At 44.3% G+C, this 15476-nt stretch overlaps 1 protein-coding gene across 1 annotated transcript in view; it reads left to right on the top strand.

Annotated features, from left to right (window-relative positions):
* ryr1b (ryanodine receptor 1b (skeletal)) overlaps positions 1–15476 on the top strand; it is a 189273-nt gene that overhangs the window by 71922 nt on the left and 101875 nt on the right. The window contains 10 exon segments of the mRNA XM_084334931.1: positions 373–719; positions 1508–1643; positions 2380–2540; positions 4134–4296; positions 6406–6492; positions 8509–8735; positions 9414–9858; positions 13432–13980; positions 14643–14843; positions 15286–15397. Coding sequence (XP_084191057.1) covers positions 373–719; positions 1508–1643; positions 2380–2540; positions 4134–4296; positions 6406–6492; positions 8509–8735; positions 9414–9858; positions 13432–13980; positions 14643–14843; positions 15286–15397 — 2428 coding nt within the window.

The raw sequence follows: 15476 nt of genomic DNA, 5'->3' as shown, positions 1-15476 counted from the left end.
AACGGCTGGGGTGTCTCGAGGAGAGGTTTGGGAACCACTGGACTAGAGCATACATTTGAGCAATGTTGAACTGGTTTATTTTTTAGAAAATAAAAAAAATTGGTGGATTACTATTACGACTACTACCACTGCCAATACTACTGATACATCCCTATTGGCAAACTTTATATTTATTAAAAAAAATAGTGAAAAAAAAAAATAATAATAATAATAATTTAATAAAAGAATTAAAATTGGTTCATTATACAACTGTGGCGGGACTAATTAGGCCGCCACAGTCTAGGTAATTAATGGGAAACCCTGGTACTATGTAAAGTACTACCCTACGTACGGCAGGTTGGCATAAAGCTCCCCCCCCCCCCCCCCCCGCAGGTGTCTCGCGTGGACGGGACGGTGGACAGCGCCCCCTGTCTGAAGCTCACCCACAGGACGTTCGGCTCGCAGAACGCCAACACGGACATGATGTTCCTCCGACTCAGCCTTCCCGTGCAGTTCCACGAGGTCTTCAAGATCACGGCGGGCACCACGCCGCTCACCCGCGCCCTCACCATCCCGGAGGAGGAGGTGGTGGTGATCGAGCCCGACTCGGAGTTCGAGGTGCTGAAGAAGGCCGCCAGCCGCAAGGAGCAGGAGGAGGACAAGAAGGAGCCCTCGCCCTCCAAGGAGCTCTCCACGGAGAACGAGAAGGACAGCGTCTCGGAGAAGGGGAAGAAGCAATCGTGAGTGTGTAGGGGCTCGGGGAAGAGAGAGACTTGAGTTCAAGTTTCAAGTTTGTTTATTATTTGTCACATAAAATACATGTACTTTACGGTGAAATGCTTGGTTCTGTATGAGCCCCTGAGAGTGTGCTTCATACAGTAAAAAAAACAAGTTAAAAAGTAAGTAAAAACTTGAGTACGGAGCTCTAAATATGAGCCTGTCTCCACTAGCCAGGGTTTAGATAACAGGGTTTAGATAACAGGGTTTAGATAACACCTCCTCCTGTCTCTACTAGCCAGGGTTTAGATAACACCTCCTCCTATCTCTACTAGCCAGGGGTTAGATAACAGGGTTTAGCCATGCTGTGGCCTGTCTGGCACACAGTGAGCGTCTCCATTGTCTTTAGAACCTGGACAAACCTGGCCAAAGCTAGCTGGGACTGTTGGATCGTCACGGTTTACCTTGTGTACCACAGTTAGTTTACAAGAAACGCAATGGAAACACAAACCCAGCCATACCATACCATAATCATACCATACCATGCTAGACCGTGGCTAGCTCCAGCCAGGCTGAACATAGCTAATGGAGACAAGGTGGTGGTAATGGATATGTTAAGAGAGACATTTTGACAAGCTGGAGTTTAAAGAGATCTCGCTGAGGTTTCTTCCATTTCCCCCCCCCTCCTATTAAGGGTCAAGGGTCAAAGGTCAGGGGGGGATGTTCCATTGTAACGTGGGCCTGTGAAACCGTGATAAAGGGCTGTAACGAAAATAAACGTGACTTTTTTTGTGTCTTTTTGCGCCTCAAGATTCTTCGCCAAGGCGAAGAAGGTTGCCATGACGCCCCTGACCCCCGGGCCCCTCCCTCCCGCCGTGCCTCGTCTGGTGGAGGACGTGGTCCCTGACGACCGAGACGACCCAGAGATCATTCTCAGCACCACCACGGTGAGTTCACCCCACGATTCACTTCTAAAGGTCGTGTTCATAATCACCTGGCTGCATGTTAGCCTAGCTTAGCACAATGAATGGAAGCGGACATTGCCAGTTAGCCTTCGGGAGAGGTGTTAGTTGGACAATGCCTAGGCTAACCGGCCATGTCCGCTATCATTCATTGTGCTAAGCTAGGCTAACGTGCAGCCAGATAGCTTTCTACTGAACGCACAGAGAGGAAACTGGTATCTATCTTCTTGTCTCTCTCTGGAGAAGACGGTAAGCTAATTTCCCAAAATGTTGGCATGTTCTTTTAACTTGTTAGCATAATAAAACCAGTACTAGAGACTCACTAATACACCACCTCAGTAATCGCAGCATGTTACCACGTTAGATGACAATGTTTCTCATCACTCAGATGGTAAATGGATGGACTGCATTTATATAGCAGCTTTTATCCAAAAAGCGAGTTACAACTTATGCCTCACATTCACCCATTCACTCACATATTCACACACCGACGGCGGAGGCGACCATGCAAGGTGCCAACCTGCTCATCGGGAGCAGTTAGGGGTTAAGAGTCTTGCTCAAGGACACTTTAACACGCTGCCGGGAGGAGCTGGAATTGAACCGGGAACCTTCTGATTACTATCTATTCTTTTATTACCTTTTATTATTATTGTATTACCTTTTATTATTATTTTATTACCTTTTATTATAATTTTATGACCTTTTTCTCCTCTGTCTTCAGTATTACTACTCTGTGAGGATCTACGCCGGGCAGGAGCCGTCTGGCGTCTGGATCGGCTGGGTCACGCCAGACTACCACCAGTATGACCCCAACTTTGACCTCTCCAAAGTACGCAACGTGACCGTCACTGTAGGAGACGACAGGGGCAACATACACGACAGGTCAGTCACACGTGAACCGATATAATGGTTATATAACGATATAACGATATAATGTACTAGTATGCCGTGTTAAATTACTTTATTTATTATTATCTATTTAAAAGGCTGGTTGATTAAGAAAAGGGAATCGAAATCTTATTTACAATGACAACCCAGCATACTGCAAATGGCCTCTTTTAGGGGGACAAGGGATATGGATTAACCCTTTAACCCGCCTGTAGTGTGGTAGTGAAAGGGTTAACCTGTTCCACCCGACGGGACCGGATCCGGTCCCAAAATGGCATCTGGTCATAAATCAATATTTTTCAGAGTGTTGCATACATTTTGCGATTTTAATATCAAACGTTTTCAAGTATTAACATCACTAACATGTCACAAAAGCATGTAGAATGTATATTATCATCAATACGTTAGTTTAGCAATAGGTTAAAAGTGCCTTTAGATAGATGTAACTTTTCGATTTTATGAAGTCTAGTCGCGAGGGCGACCATTTTGGAAATTTTGAACCAAGTACAGTAGATTACAATAGATTTCATTATCTGTTCTTCTTATGCATGCCTGGTGATACTAAATCCAAATTGAACTCTGGCATTTGAAAGATACTATATGTATATATATATAAATGTGCGAATTGGCTATAATAAGGTAATTTATAAGCATCATATTCTATATTCTATAATAATATTTCAAATTGCATTGGTCCGGATTCGAGAATTCAGTACTGTATACAGAACCTTCTGTTTAATCATCTTCCCTTTATTAATTTCCTTAGATTTTTTTTTACACATGATCTCAAGAGGGTACTGAACGAGATCAGTGGCAGTTTTTTATTCACTGTCAAAGATGCAAAGAAAAATCATAATTCATATTCTCCTTTGTTTCATCACAATTTAAGCAAGCCTAGTAATAGACACAATATTTCTGACACTGTGAATACATTCCCTGAGGTCCATAGATGTCCCTAGATACCAAGAATATGCAAATGGTCTTGTAGAAGTGGAGCAATATTCCATTTACCTAGGTATATATTTTAGGCGAAAATATTCCACGGGTGGAACAGGTTAACCTTCTGTAGTGCGGTAGTGAAAGTGTTAACCCTTTGTAGTGTGGTAGTGAAAGGGTTAACCTACTCTAGTGTGGCAGTGGAAGGGTTAAAATAAACAACACATGAAGGAATGAATGAATGAATGAATGAATGATCATTGCATTTATACAGCACTTTTCTAGACACTCAAATTGCTTTACAGTGTAGGGTTGAAATTTCCTTCTTCACCACCACTGTGCAGCACCCAACCTCGGGCTACGCAGGCTCAATGGCTGCCATACACTGGCACCAGGCACACATCACACTACACAATGGCTGAACGGCTCAGGAGACAGGGATTGATATCAGCCAATTAAGGGGGAGGGATGATTAGGTGGCCTTGATGTGAGAGACCTGATTGGGAATAACAGAGATATATGACAGAAATACACAAAAATACACATCACCTTGAATGAATATTTCCCAAATGTGTGAAAGTTGTATTTGACTGGAACTTGGCGAAGGTTACAGATCCACTCATCAGAGTTTTGTTCCCTGTTCCTTTGCAGCATGAAGCACAGTAACTGCTACATGGTGTGGGGAGGAGACTTGGTCAGCAACCAGCAGACCCGCTTCAGCCAGGAGGACATGGTGGTGGGCTGCCTGGTGGACCTGGCAACAGGCCTCATGACCTTCACGGCCAACGGCAAGGAGATCAACACCTTCTACCAGGCAAGTCCGGTGTATTCAGTGGCGTGTGTGTCTGTTCGTCAGGCACGGTCCACAGGGTGTGTGTCTGTTCGTCAGGCACGGTCCACAGGGTGTGTGTCTGTTGGTCAGGCACGGTCCACAGGGTGTATGGATGTGTCTGTTCGTCAGGCACGGTCCACAGGGTGTATGGATGTGTCTGTTCGTCAGGCACGGTCCACAGGGTGTATGGATGTGTCTGTTCGTCAGGCACGGTCCACAGGGTGTATGGATGTGTCTGTTCGTCAGGCACGGTCCACAGGGTGTATGGATGTGTCTGTTCGTCAGGCACGGTCCACAGGGTGTATGGATGTGTCTGTTCGTCAGGCACGGTCCACAGGGTGTATGGATGTGTCTGTTCGTCAGGCACGGTCCACAGGGTGTATGGATGTGTCTGTTCGTCAGGCACGGTCCACAGGGTGTATGGATGTGTCTGTTCGTCAGGCACGGTCCACAGGGTGTATGGATGTGTCTGTTCGTCAGGCACGGTCCACAGGGTGTATGGATGTGTCTGTTCGTCAGGCACGGTCCACAGGGTGTATGGATGTGTCTGTTCGTCAGGCACGGTCCACAGGGTGTTGGATGTGTCTGTGGTATGAGGACTGGGTATTGGGGCTTGGGCCCCAAGTGTTTGATTTGATTAAATAAAATAGATTTATAAAATAAATTACCTATAGCCTACATTTAAAAAATATATTAGCACAAACACTCCCAACAGGAAATAAACTTGGGCCTGTTTTTTTTTTTCTAATTCAAACCTTTATTTAAACTTGAAAGGCAGCTGAGGTTTCCCTCATTTACAGTTACGTTGAGTGTACTGTACATACAGAGCAATAAGCAATCATAAATAAAGCATACATTTGTTTTATTTCTTTAATCACACAGCATATAAAATCACAACAATAAGACAACAAGACGAGGGTAGACAAAAGCAAGGATAAATCAACAAATCAATTAAAACACATACAACTTGATAGTAGTAGTCCAAGACTGATAAGAAAACTGCTTGGACAACTCTCTAACTGCTAATCAAAGGAAAGCTGGTTCTGGTTCTGTACAGAAGACCATTTTCTGTTGCAACGTGGAGGCAAGGTTGTCCAATGTAAATGTACATTTCTCATCGAGCCACACGCCAAGATATTTATCTTCAGTGACTCTCTCAATGCTGGAACCACTTACAGTAGATGTGTGTACACCATCATAATCAATATTTCTGGCTCTAGAAAACGGCATCAATTTAGTTTTACTAGCATTAAGAACCAATTTAAGAGCTTCCTGGAGGGTAATAAAGGAAAGTTGTAAGTTCTCAATGGCCATCTGTACAGAATGTTTAGAAGGTTTATGTTGTCAAGTTCGAAAAGGTCTATATACAGTCTATGTACTCTATAATAATAATAATAATAATAATAATAATAATAATAATAATAATAATAATAATAATAATAATAATAATAATAATAATAATAATAATAATAATAATAATAGTAATAATAATAATAATAATAATAATAATAATAATAATAATAATAATAATAATAATAATAATAATAATAATAATAATAATAAACTTAGAATTGCAGCCCAAAGTGCTTCACAGCAGTGATGTAGACATAGGCATAAAACTAGCATAAAATTGGCATAATTATAGACAGGCATAAAATGAGCAGAGAATTTCTGTCATTAAAATCTATAGAAATTGTGTTAAAATGTCCAACCCCAAGAGGGGCTCCTGCACAGGTCCCACCTCCAGGGTCTGAGGCCCCGCCCACCTCCAGGGTCTGAGGCCCCGCCCACCTCCAGGGTCTGAGGCCCCGCCCACCTCCAGGGTCTGAGGCCCCGCTCGTATTGGGAATCGTGCAAAATAAAAGCAATGCATAAGGTGCAGACATAAAATGAGTATAAAAACAGACAGAATAAGAGCAGTGCAATAAAATAGACATAAATTAGCATAGAATAGACAGAGTAAAATAGTTCTCATCTACACAACAATCACAGTCTGGATGCTATGAGTCCAAGCAGCAGAGTGATACTATAGAGTGGTGTTGTGTTGCATTAAGGAAGCCCTGAAACGAAACCTCTGTCTTTTTGTTCCAGGTGGAACCAAACACCAAGCTGTTCCCTGCTGTCTTCATCCAGCCGTGCAGTCAGAACCTGCTGCAGCTGGAGCTGGGGAAACTCAAGGTCAGCACGCTGCTCCTACTCTCTGACCTCTGACCTGTGTTTCTAACACTCTCTCCCTGCATCCTGGTCCTGGGACAGGTCTTTAGTGAGAGTTCCCATGTCTCCATTTCATTCATTATGTTGTATATTCTGTCTGCTACATGCTCTTTGTCCACTTTGGTTTCTCTGTTTGATTGTTTTATTCCCTGTAAAGCAACTTGCTTTTAAAAAGGTGCCTAAAAATTATGTATTGTTATTATTATTATTATTATTATTATGAATATTGTTATTACTGTTATTATTATTGCTATTATTATTGTTGTTATTATTATTATTTTTGTTATTATTGTTATTATTATTAGTATTGTTATTATATAATAATAATAATTATTAACACATTCAGGGCCATTGGGATCCGTCTAATCTCACTCTATACGGCCAGCATATCAAAACAAACTTTCATTGTGCGTGAGGCTGTTTGTAGAGCGAAATCTATACTTTATATTATTGCTATCTGTCCATAAACCGTCCCTTCAATATGCCTTAAATAAAAAAGTTTTCATCAATACGTTCCCATCTTATAGCGTCGTGAATATGAACAGTATAGCAGAATGTTCTGGGGTATTTCCTGGAACATGTGATAAAGGGTGCTAAGCTAATAACGTTAAATCGAATGGCGTTTCGGCTATAGACAAGCTAGAGCTAAAACTCAAAATGCATATTGTCGGTATCATGGTCCACCATGAATGCATGAAAGGGGGGGGGGGGGGCGGGGGACGTTGTTTCTGATTATTGATTACCAATAATGGCATTAGCCTCAGTAGCCTTATTCGCTGATCGGCTGGTTGAGTATGATAACAAGGCCTGATCAGTATGTAATTTACGTGAAAAAGCTCTTACCTGTTGGATCTCAAAAAGGATTTCCCAGTTATCGATCGCCATCTGGTAGATCCATATGTCCATTGGCTGATGATATATTCCTTTACTGCATACTGAATTCAGCGTCCCAAAAACTATTCCAGGCCATCGGCTACACGCATAGCTTTAGGCTAACAGAAAATTCCATTCATACTAAAAAAGAAAAAAACACCGGTCTGTAACAGGGAACACTGCATTATCAAGACAGCACCCCTACGAGGATCTGGCCGGTAATGCACTTTTCCGAATTCCTTTTTATTTTTTATCTATTTTTTCTCCCCATTTTTCGATTTTTTTCTCCCGTCCCCAATTTCGTATTATCCAATTCTACCCTCCCCTGTCTCGAACGTTGTTAGGCCATGCCTCCCACAAGCCGGCTGCAATGTGGACGAAGCCTTGCATCACGTGTCCCCTCTGGTACTCGAGGAGGCAGCCGTCGCATCTTTTCACCTGCACAGCGCGATCTCTCAGCGGCGAGGGTCTGCGTGGGAGGGACACGCCGCCCTCGTCGCTTCCTGATTCTACTGCGCAGGCGCACCAACCGACATGTAGGAGTCGCTGTCCACAACGTCCAATCCCCACCCACCAGCTTCCCACCCCCTAATACTGCCAATTGTATTAGTATGAACGACCAGCCAAGCTGGTAGCAACGCCGAGAGCTGGGCTCGAACCCAGCATCTCCTGCATTGGTGGCGAGCGCCACCTAGCCGCCCCACTTTTCCGAATTCCAAGAGTAGGGTAAATCTGCAGTGCCGCAGGGTGACATTGAGTAGGATATTACAATGGAATAAAAGCCAAAACAACCTTACCACGTATATATACGTGGTTGGCCGTCAAGCGTTGGATCCGAAACACGTATATATACGTGGTTGGCCCCGAATGTGTTAATAATAATAATAGTAGTGTTATTATTATTGTTATTATATTATTATTGTTATTGTTGTTATTATTATTATTTTATCCATATCCATTCTCTCAAAGCCTCCTAAACCTACAAGGCTATATTGCCTTTGCCCTACTTTCAGTAGGAGACCTTGCCTCCTGTTAATTTCTCTTTATCTTTTATCACCGTGTCTAATAGTTTTCTTCATCCCCCCGCCTCCCTCCCTCTTGCATCAGAACATCATGCCCATCTCGGCGGCCATGTTCCGCAGTGAGCGCAACAACCCGGTGCCCCAGTGTCCCCCCCGGCTGGACGTGCAGATGCTGACTCCGGTCATCTGGAGCCGCATGCCCAACGACTTCCTGAGCCCCACGGTGGGCAAAGTGAGCGAGCGGCTGGGCTGGAGTGTGGAGTGTGTGGAGCCGCTCACCATGATGGCCCTGCACATCCCCGAGGAGAACCGGTACGGCACACGGCACACGCTGGGAGTCCCGCCCAGAAATGCCAAGGACATTTTTTACAGTTGTAATTTAAACTACCACACTACCAAAGGGTCAACCCTTTCACTGTGGCAATACAGAAGGTTAACCCTTTCACTGCCGCACGCCAAATGGTTAACCCTTTCACAACCTCACTACAGAAGGTTAAAGTAGCAGTTTCCAGCTAATAGTGCAGAAATCTGGTGTTGCAGATTCAGATTCAAATTCTTTATTGCCTATATTTATTGTAACGTATAATATAACCGATACATACATACAGACCCTCATCTACACCTTTGTTTACACAATAAATAACAAATTGTTTATTTTTCTCATATTTTTATATTCAGATAATATCTTATTACCTATATTTATGTCTTTCTACTATAACCCTGCCCATAACTGTACCTCCCCTCCCCCCTCATCCGTGCTGCTATGACACCCCGAATTTCCCCAATCAATAAAGGAATATCTTATCTCTTTATCTTATTTTCATCAATTTCCCATTCTATTCTATTCTATTTCACATCTGTTTGACTTGTGAGGGGGGTGAGTACTGTTCTGAACTAGATAGTAGATCATTTAAGTAAGTGGGTCAGCATGTTAGGATTTGTTAGACGTCGACCCCGTAGTGTATAAAAAAACGCTCCTCTCTCTCCCAGGTGCATCGACATCCTGGAGCTGGCCGAGCGTCAGGACCTGATGAAGTTCCACTTCCACACCCTCATGCTCTACTGCGCCGTGTGCGCGCTGGGCAACAACCGCGTGGCGCACGCCCTGTGCAGCCACGTGGACGAGTCCCAGCTGTTCTACGCCATCGAGAACACCTACCTGCCCGGCCCGCTGCGCAGCGGCTACTACGACCTGCTCATCAGCATCCACCTGGAGTCGGCCAAGCGGGCGCGCCTGGGCACCAACCGGGAGTTCATCGTGCCCATGACGGTGCAGACCCTCAGCATCAAGCTCTACCCCGACGATGAGAAGGCCCACACCCTCCCCGGGGTGGGTCTCACCACCTGCCTGCGGCCCAAGCTGCACTTCTCCTGCAGCAACTTCGTGGGCACTGACCCCGACCTGTACACCCTCAGCCCGGTGTTCCCCCTGCAGGTGAGAGGCCGGAGACCGCGCTGCTACGTGTAGACTGAGTGTGTCTGACTCTTACTACGTGTGTCTGACTCTTACTAAGTGTGTCTGACTCTTACTGAGTGTGTCTGACTCTTACTAAGTGTGTCTGACTCTGTGTCTGACTCTTACTAAGTGTGTCTGACTCTTACTAAGTGTGTCTGACTCTTACTAAGTGTGTCTGACTCTTACTGAGTGTGTCTGACTCTTACTACGTGTAAGTGTGTCTGACTCTTACTAAGTGTGTCTGACTCTTACTAAGTGTGTCTGACTCTTACTAAGTGTGTCTGACTCTTACTGAGTGTGTCTGACTCTTACTACGTGTAAGTGTGTCTGACTCTTACTAAGTGTGTCTGACTCTTACTAAGTGTGTCTGACTCTTACTAAGTGTGTCTGACTCTTACTAAGTGTAGACTAAGTGTGTCTGACTCTTACTAAGTGTGTCTGACTCTTACTAAGTGTAGACTAAGTGTGTCTGACTCTTACTAAGTGTGTCTGACTCTTACTACGTGTGTCTGACTCTTACTAAGTGTGTCTGACTCTTACTAAGTGTGTCTGACTCTTACTAAGTGTAGACTGAGTGTGTCTGACTCTTACTAAGTGTGTCTGACTCTTACTAAGTGTGTCTGACTCTTACTAAGTGTGTCTGACTCTTACTAAGTGTAGACTGAGTGTGTCTGACTCTTACTAAGTGTGTCTGACTCTTACTAAGTGTGTCTGACTCTTACTAAGTGTGTCTGACTCTTACTGAGTGTAGACTAAGTGTGTCTGACTCTTACTAAGTGTGTCTGACTCTTACTAAGTGTGTCTGACTCTTACTGGGTGTAGACTAAGTGTGTCTGACTCTTACTAAGTGTGTCTGACTCTTACTGAGTGTAGACTAAGTGTGTCTGACTCTTACTAAGTGTGTCTGACTCTTACTGAGTGTAGACTAAGTGTGTCTGACTCTTACTAAGTGTGTCTGACTCTTACTGAGTGTAGACTAAGTGTGTCTGACTCTTACTAAGTGTGTCTGACTCTTACTAAGTGTGTCTGACTCTTACTAAGTGTGTCTGACTCTTACTAAGTGTGTCTGACTCTTACTAAGTGTAGACTAAGTGTGTCTGACTCTTACTAAGTGTGTCTGACTCTTACTAAGTGTGTCTGACTCTTACTAAGTGTAGACTAAGTGTGTCTGACTCTTACTAAGTGTAGACTAAGTGTGTCTGACTCTTACTAAGTGTGTCTGACTCTTACTAAGTGTGTCTGACTCTTACTAAGTGTGTCTGACTCTTACTAAGTGTATACAAGTGTGTCTGACTCTTACTAAGTGTAGACTAAATGTATCCGACTCTTACTAAGTGTGTCTGACTCTTACTCTTAAGTGTAGACTAAAGGGCTAAATCCACAAAGAATGGATTGCACGGAGCAAGTTGCACCCTTACTTACAATTAATTACCGTGCAGATTGATTGATTGATTGAACATTTTATTAGCAGATTGCAGAATGGGTACAATACAGTACAGCTCAATACACACAATTGTTAAGGGGATGCAGACCAGAGAAAGACTTTCGTCTTGTTTACATCAGGGTCCCCCATTTTCATTTCATAATGAATTGTAAGTAAGGGTGCAACTTGCTCCGTGCAATCCATTCTTTGTGGATTTAGCTGACTCTTACTAAGTGTGTCTGACTCACCGAAACCTGCACCGACTACATCATATGATGTATGACATGCCAGTTAGGGTACCTTGTGTATACTGTTTACTTTTACTTTTACTCATAGTATACAGTACCAGTCAAAGGTTTGGACACCTCTTCTCATTCAGTTCAAGTGTCCAACATTTTGACTAGTACTGTACTGTTATGGTTTGACACCGACCCCAAACGCAAACGGCACAGAGAGAGTTGTTTCAGAGTTAGCCAAAATCAAGGGCGTGTTTATTTACTGAGTAACAAGAATGAATCTGGTGGTGAACAGAACAAACTGGGAAACAGGCATGTGAGGAATGTTTGCTGCTCTGCAGCTTCTCCCGGAAGGTTACGTTGTGGAATTTGTCCGTGACGTCTGAGCCGCTCTGCAGATCCTCCCAGCATATACTCCGGGTGGAGGCGGATAGGGAGAGAGAGAGTCCGAGTTAGCTCAGTGCACAATTGAAAACTGACAGGTGACTGGTGAAGTGAATTGTCCAAACAATAAATCCAAGTGACAGAATCTTCGGTGTGAAACACACAGTGAGCAGTGTCCAGAGTGAAAACAATTAGGTAATCCAAAAGTGAAAATCCAACAGACAAAAAAGGTGAGAACAGTCTGAACGAAAAACAGGATCTCTTCAGTGCTTTAACACACACAAAAAACGATAGATCCAAAAAGACTGTTTACAAAAACTCACCAGAGCGCAGCGCGTGAAGCGGGCGGATCAAAACAAGGCGACCGCTTCGTAACGGGGAAGCAGGTTCTCCAAACGGAATATTTCTCGAGAGTCCTGGGAGGCAAAGAACAGGGAAAGCAGCGACGGAAGGAACAGGCAAATGCAGGGAATATTTCAGAACGATCCAACATCGATACTAGGGGAATCAGAGTCTATAAAGCCTCTTGGGGCACTGATTAGAACACACATCAGGTGCGTGATGGTAATTGATACTTGGCTTAGAAGTGTGTGTTCGGCACGGACCAATCAACACAGAATCCTCCCAGTACCTTAAAGGAACGGAGCGAGGCAGGGAATGCAATAAATCAACAAAGTACCTTAAAGGAACGGAGCGAGTGGGTGGGGAGCGGACCAATCATCACAGTACTTTAAGAAGCCCGTGGTGGGGAAAGAACCAAACCTCACATGTACTGTATATTCAGATTATAATTATTTATTGCCTCTATTTAACGTATAATATAACCGATATTATAGGACATACATATTATAGGACATACAGACCCTCAAATATACAGTGAACAGTACTGTATATTTGCATATCTTGTATGTCACAAATGTAACAGTACTGTATATCTGTATGTCATGATTAGATTAGATGATTACATTCGATTATTATATCTGTATATCTGTATGTTGTGTATGTCATAAATGTCATTATGAATTGAAAATGGGGGACCCTGATGTAAACAAGACGAAAGTCTTTCTCTGGTCTGCATCCCCTTAACAATTGTGTGTATTGGGCTGTACTGTATTGTACCCATTCTGCAATCTGTTAATTAAAGTTTTCAATCAATCAATCAATCATCTGCACCTTTTGTTTACACCGTTTATCTTTCTCATATTATTTCATATTCTGAGTTAATTATATTGTTTACACTGATTATCTTTTCTCTCATATTCTTATATTCAGATCTGATTATATTGCGTATACTTATGTCTTTCTACTATCACCATGCCCATACCTGTACCTCCCCTCCCCCCTCCCCCGTGCTGCTACGACACCCACAGTTTCCCCCAAGGGGATCAATGAAAGGAATACCTTATCTTATCTCATTGCCTTGTACATTAAATTAAACATTTCCTTTTGTCCGTGTTCCTTCCTTTTCATACGTTAACCCATACACTGTCTCCCCCGCCCTCCTCCCAGGAGCTGAAGGCCAAGGCCACCAGCATGCTGACGGAGGCCGTGCTGGACGGCAGCCAGGCCATGCGGGACCCGGTGGGCGGCAGCGTGGAGTTCCACTTCGTGCCCATCCTGAAGCTCATCAGCACGCTGCTCATCATGGGCATCTTCAACGACGAGGACACCATGCACATCCTCAAGATGATCGACCCCAACGTCTTCGCCGCCAAGAAGGAGGGCGAGGAGGCGGAGGAGGGCGAGAAGGCGGAGGGGGAAGCCGTCAAAGAGGGAGGGGAGGAGGAGGAGAAGGAGGAGGAGGAGGAGGAGGAGTCCGACCTGGAGGACGAAGGGGTGGGCGACGAGGAAGAGACGGAACCGAAGGAGGAGGGGAAGGAGGCCAAAGTGGAGGGGGAGGAGGGAGAAAAGAAGGAGGAGGTGAAAGCAGAGGGAGAGGTTGAAAAGGTGGACGGAGAGAAGGTCGAGGAGGAGAAGGAGGCCGAGTTGAAGGAGGACGATGAGAGTATGGAGGAAGGGTTGCTCCAGATGAAGCTGCCCGAGTCTGTCAAACTGCAGGTACTCTTTCACGATAGGTCTCCGCTTCCGATGTCAACCCTAGATATTGTTGTGGAATATTTCAAATGAGCCATGACAGTGAACTGTAGACATTTAGTCAATTTGTATATATAAAAATATAGAACATAGTTTATTTCTGTGTTCACAGAGCTCAGTTTACAATCAGACACACAAACGTCTGACCAGAAAGTGAGAGCTCTGGTCAGAACTTACCATAAATACATAATCGACATGATGTACATAAGATACCTAGATATGACAAGAAAGGTAAACAAAAAAAATGCCCTAGTGAGGAAATTAAAACCAAAATGGGCTCTAGGGGCTTTGTTACGTCTTCACACAAAGAACTGGAGAGGAAAAGACCTTGGGCCTCTCATATCTGTTATTTTCAGAGACACTGTTAAAACTGTCGCCCAGTGTCTGAGCTGTATACTAGTTAACCCATATTAAACTAGTCAAGGCTATCGGAGATAGAATATGTATTTTAACACAGATCTATAGACATGATAATATTTTCCTATCACAATATCTTACGTGAGTGTGCTTTATATCGTTTACATTGTCGTAACCTTTTTGTAACCTTTTCCTACCTTCTCTCTCTCTCTCTCTCTCTCTCTCTCTCTCTCTCTCTCTCTCTCTCTCTCTCTCTCCGTTTCTCTCAGATGTGCACTTTGCTGCAGTACTTCTGCGACTGCGAGCTGAGACACAGGGTGGAGGCCATTGTGGCGTACTCGGACCAGTTCGTCAATGACATCCAGAGCAACCAGCGTGTGCGCTACAACCAGCTGATGAGAGCCTTCACCATGAGCGCGGCCGAGACGGCGCGCAGGACCCGCGAGTTCCGCTCCCCTCCGCAGGACCAGGTGCTGCTGCTTAACCCTGTCACTACCACACTACCAATGCCCTTTCACTGCGACGATACAGAAGGTTAACACTTTCACTGCCACGCGACAAAGGGTTAACCTTTTCACTACCACACTACAGACGGTTAACCGTCTGTAGTGTGGTAGTGAAAGGGTTAACCGTCTGTAGTGTGGTAGTGAAAGGGCTAAACAGACCGTACAGACCGTTTCATTGCCGTACAATGAAAAACTTATTTTGCTAGTCTGCCCTTCACACAACATCACACAGATCACACAATCACACAGTAGAATGGACAACTTAAATACAAGTCAATGCTAAATGCTAAAAATAGGGTGACGGCGAGGTGACAGGGACCTACTTACTTTGAACCTTTGTGTTGTCGCGCCGTCGTCGATGTTGTTGTTTTCGCTGACTCACTGTGTTTAACGTGCGTTCTCCAAGGTGATTCTGTTGACCAACTTCAAGCACGGCCCGGAGGAGGAGGAGTGCCCGGTCCCAGAGCATGTCCGGGACACCCTGGTGGAGTTCCACAAGGACCTCCTGCTTCACTGTGGTGAGGACCAACTGAGCGGCGCATTTGCACTCGGAAAAGACGCTTTACAATAGAGATGTCCGATATTATCGTCCTACCG

This window comes from Notolepis coatsorum (genome assembly GCF_963971535.1).
Source record: "Notolepis coatsorum genome assembly, chromosome: 1".
Taxonomy (NCBI): Eukaryota; Metazoa; Chordata; class Actinopteri; order Aulopiformes; family Paralepididae; genus Notolepis; species Notolepis coatsorum.
The sequence above is the reverse complement of the archived record's forward strand: the minus strand, read 5'-3'. Positions and strand labels throughout refer to the sequence as shown.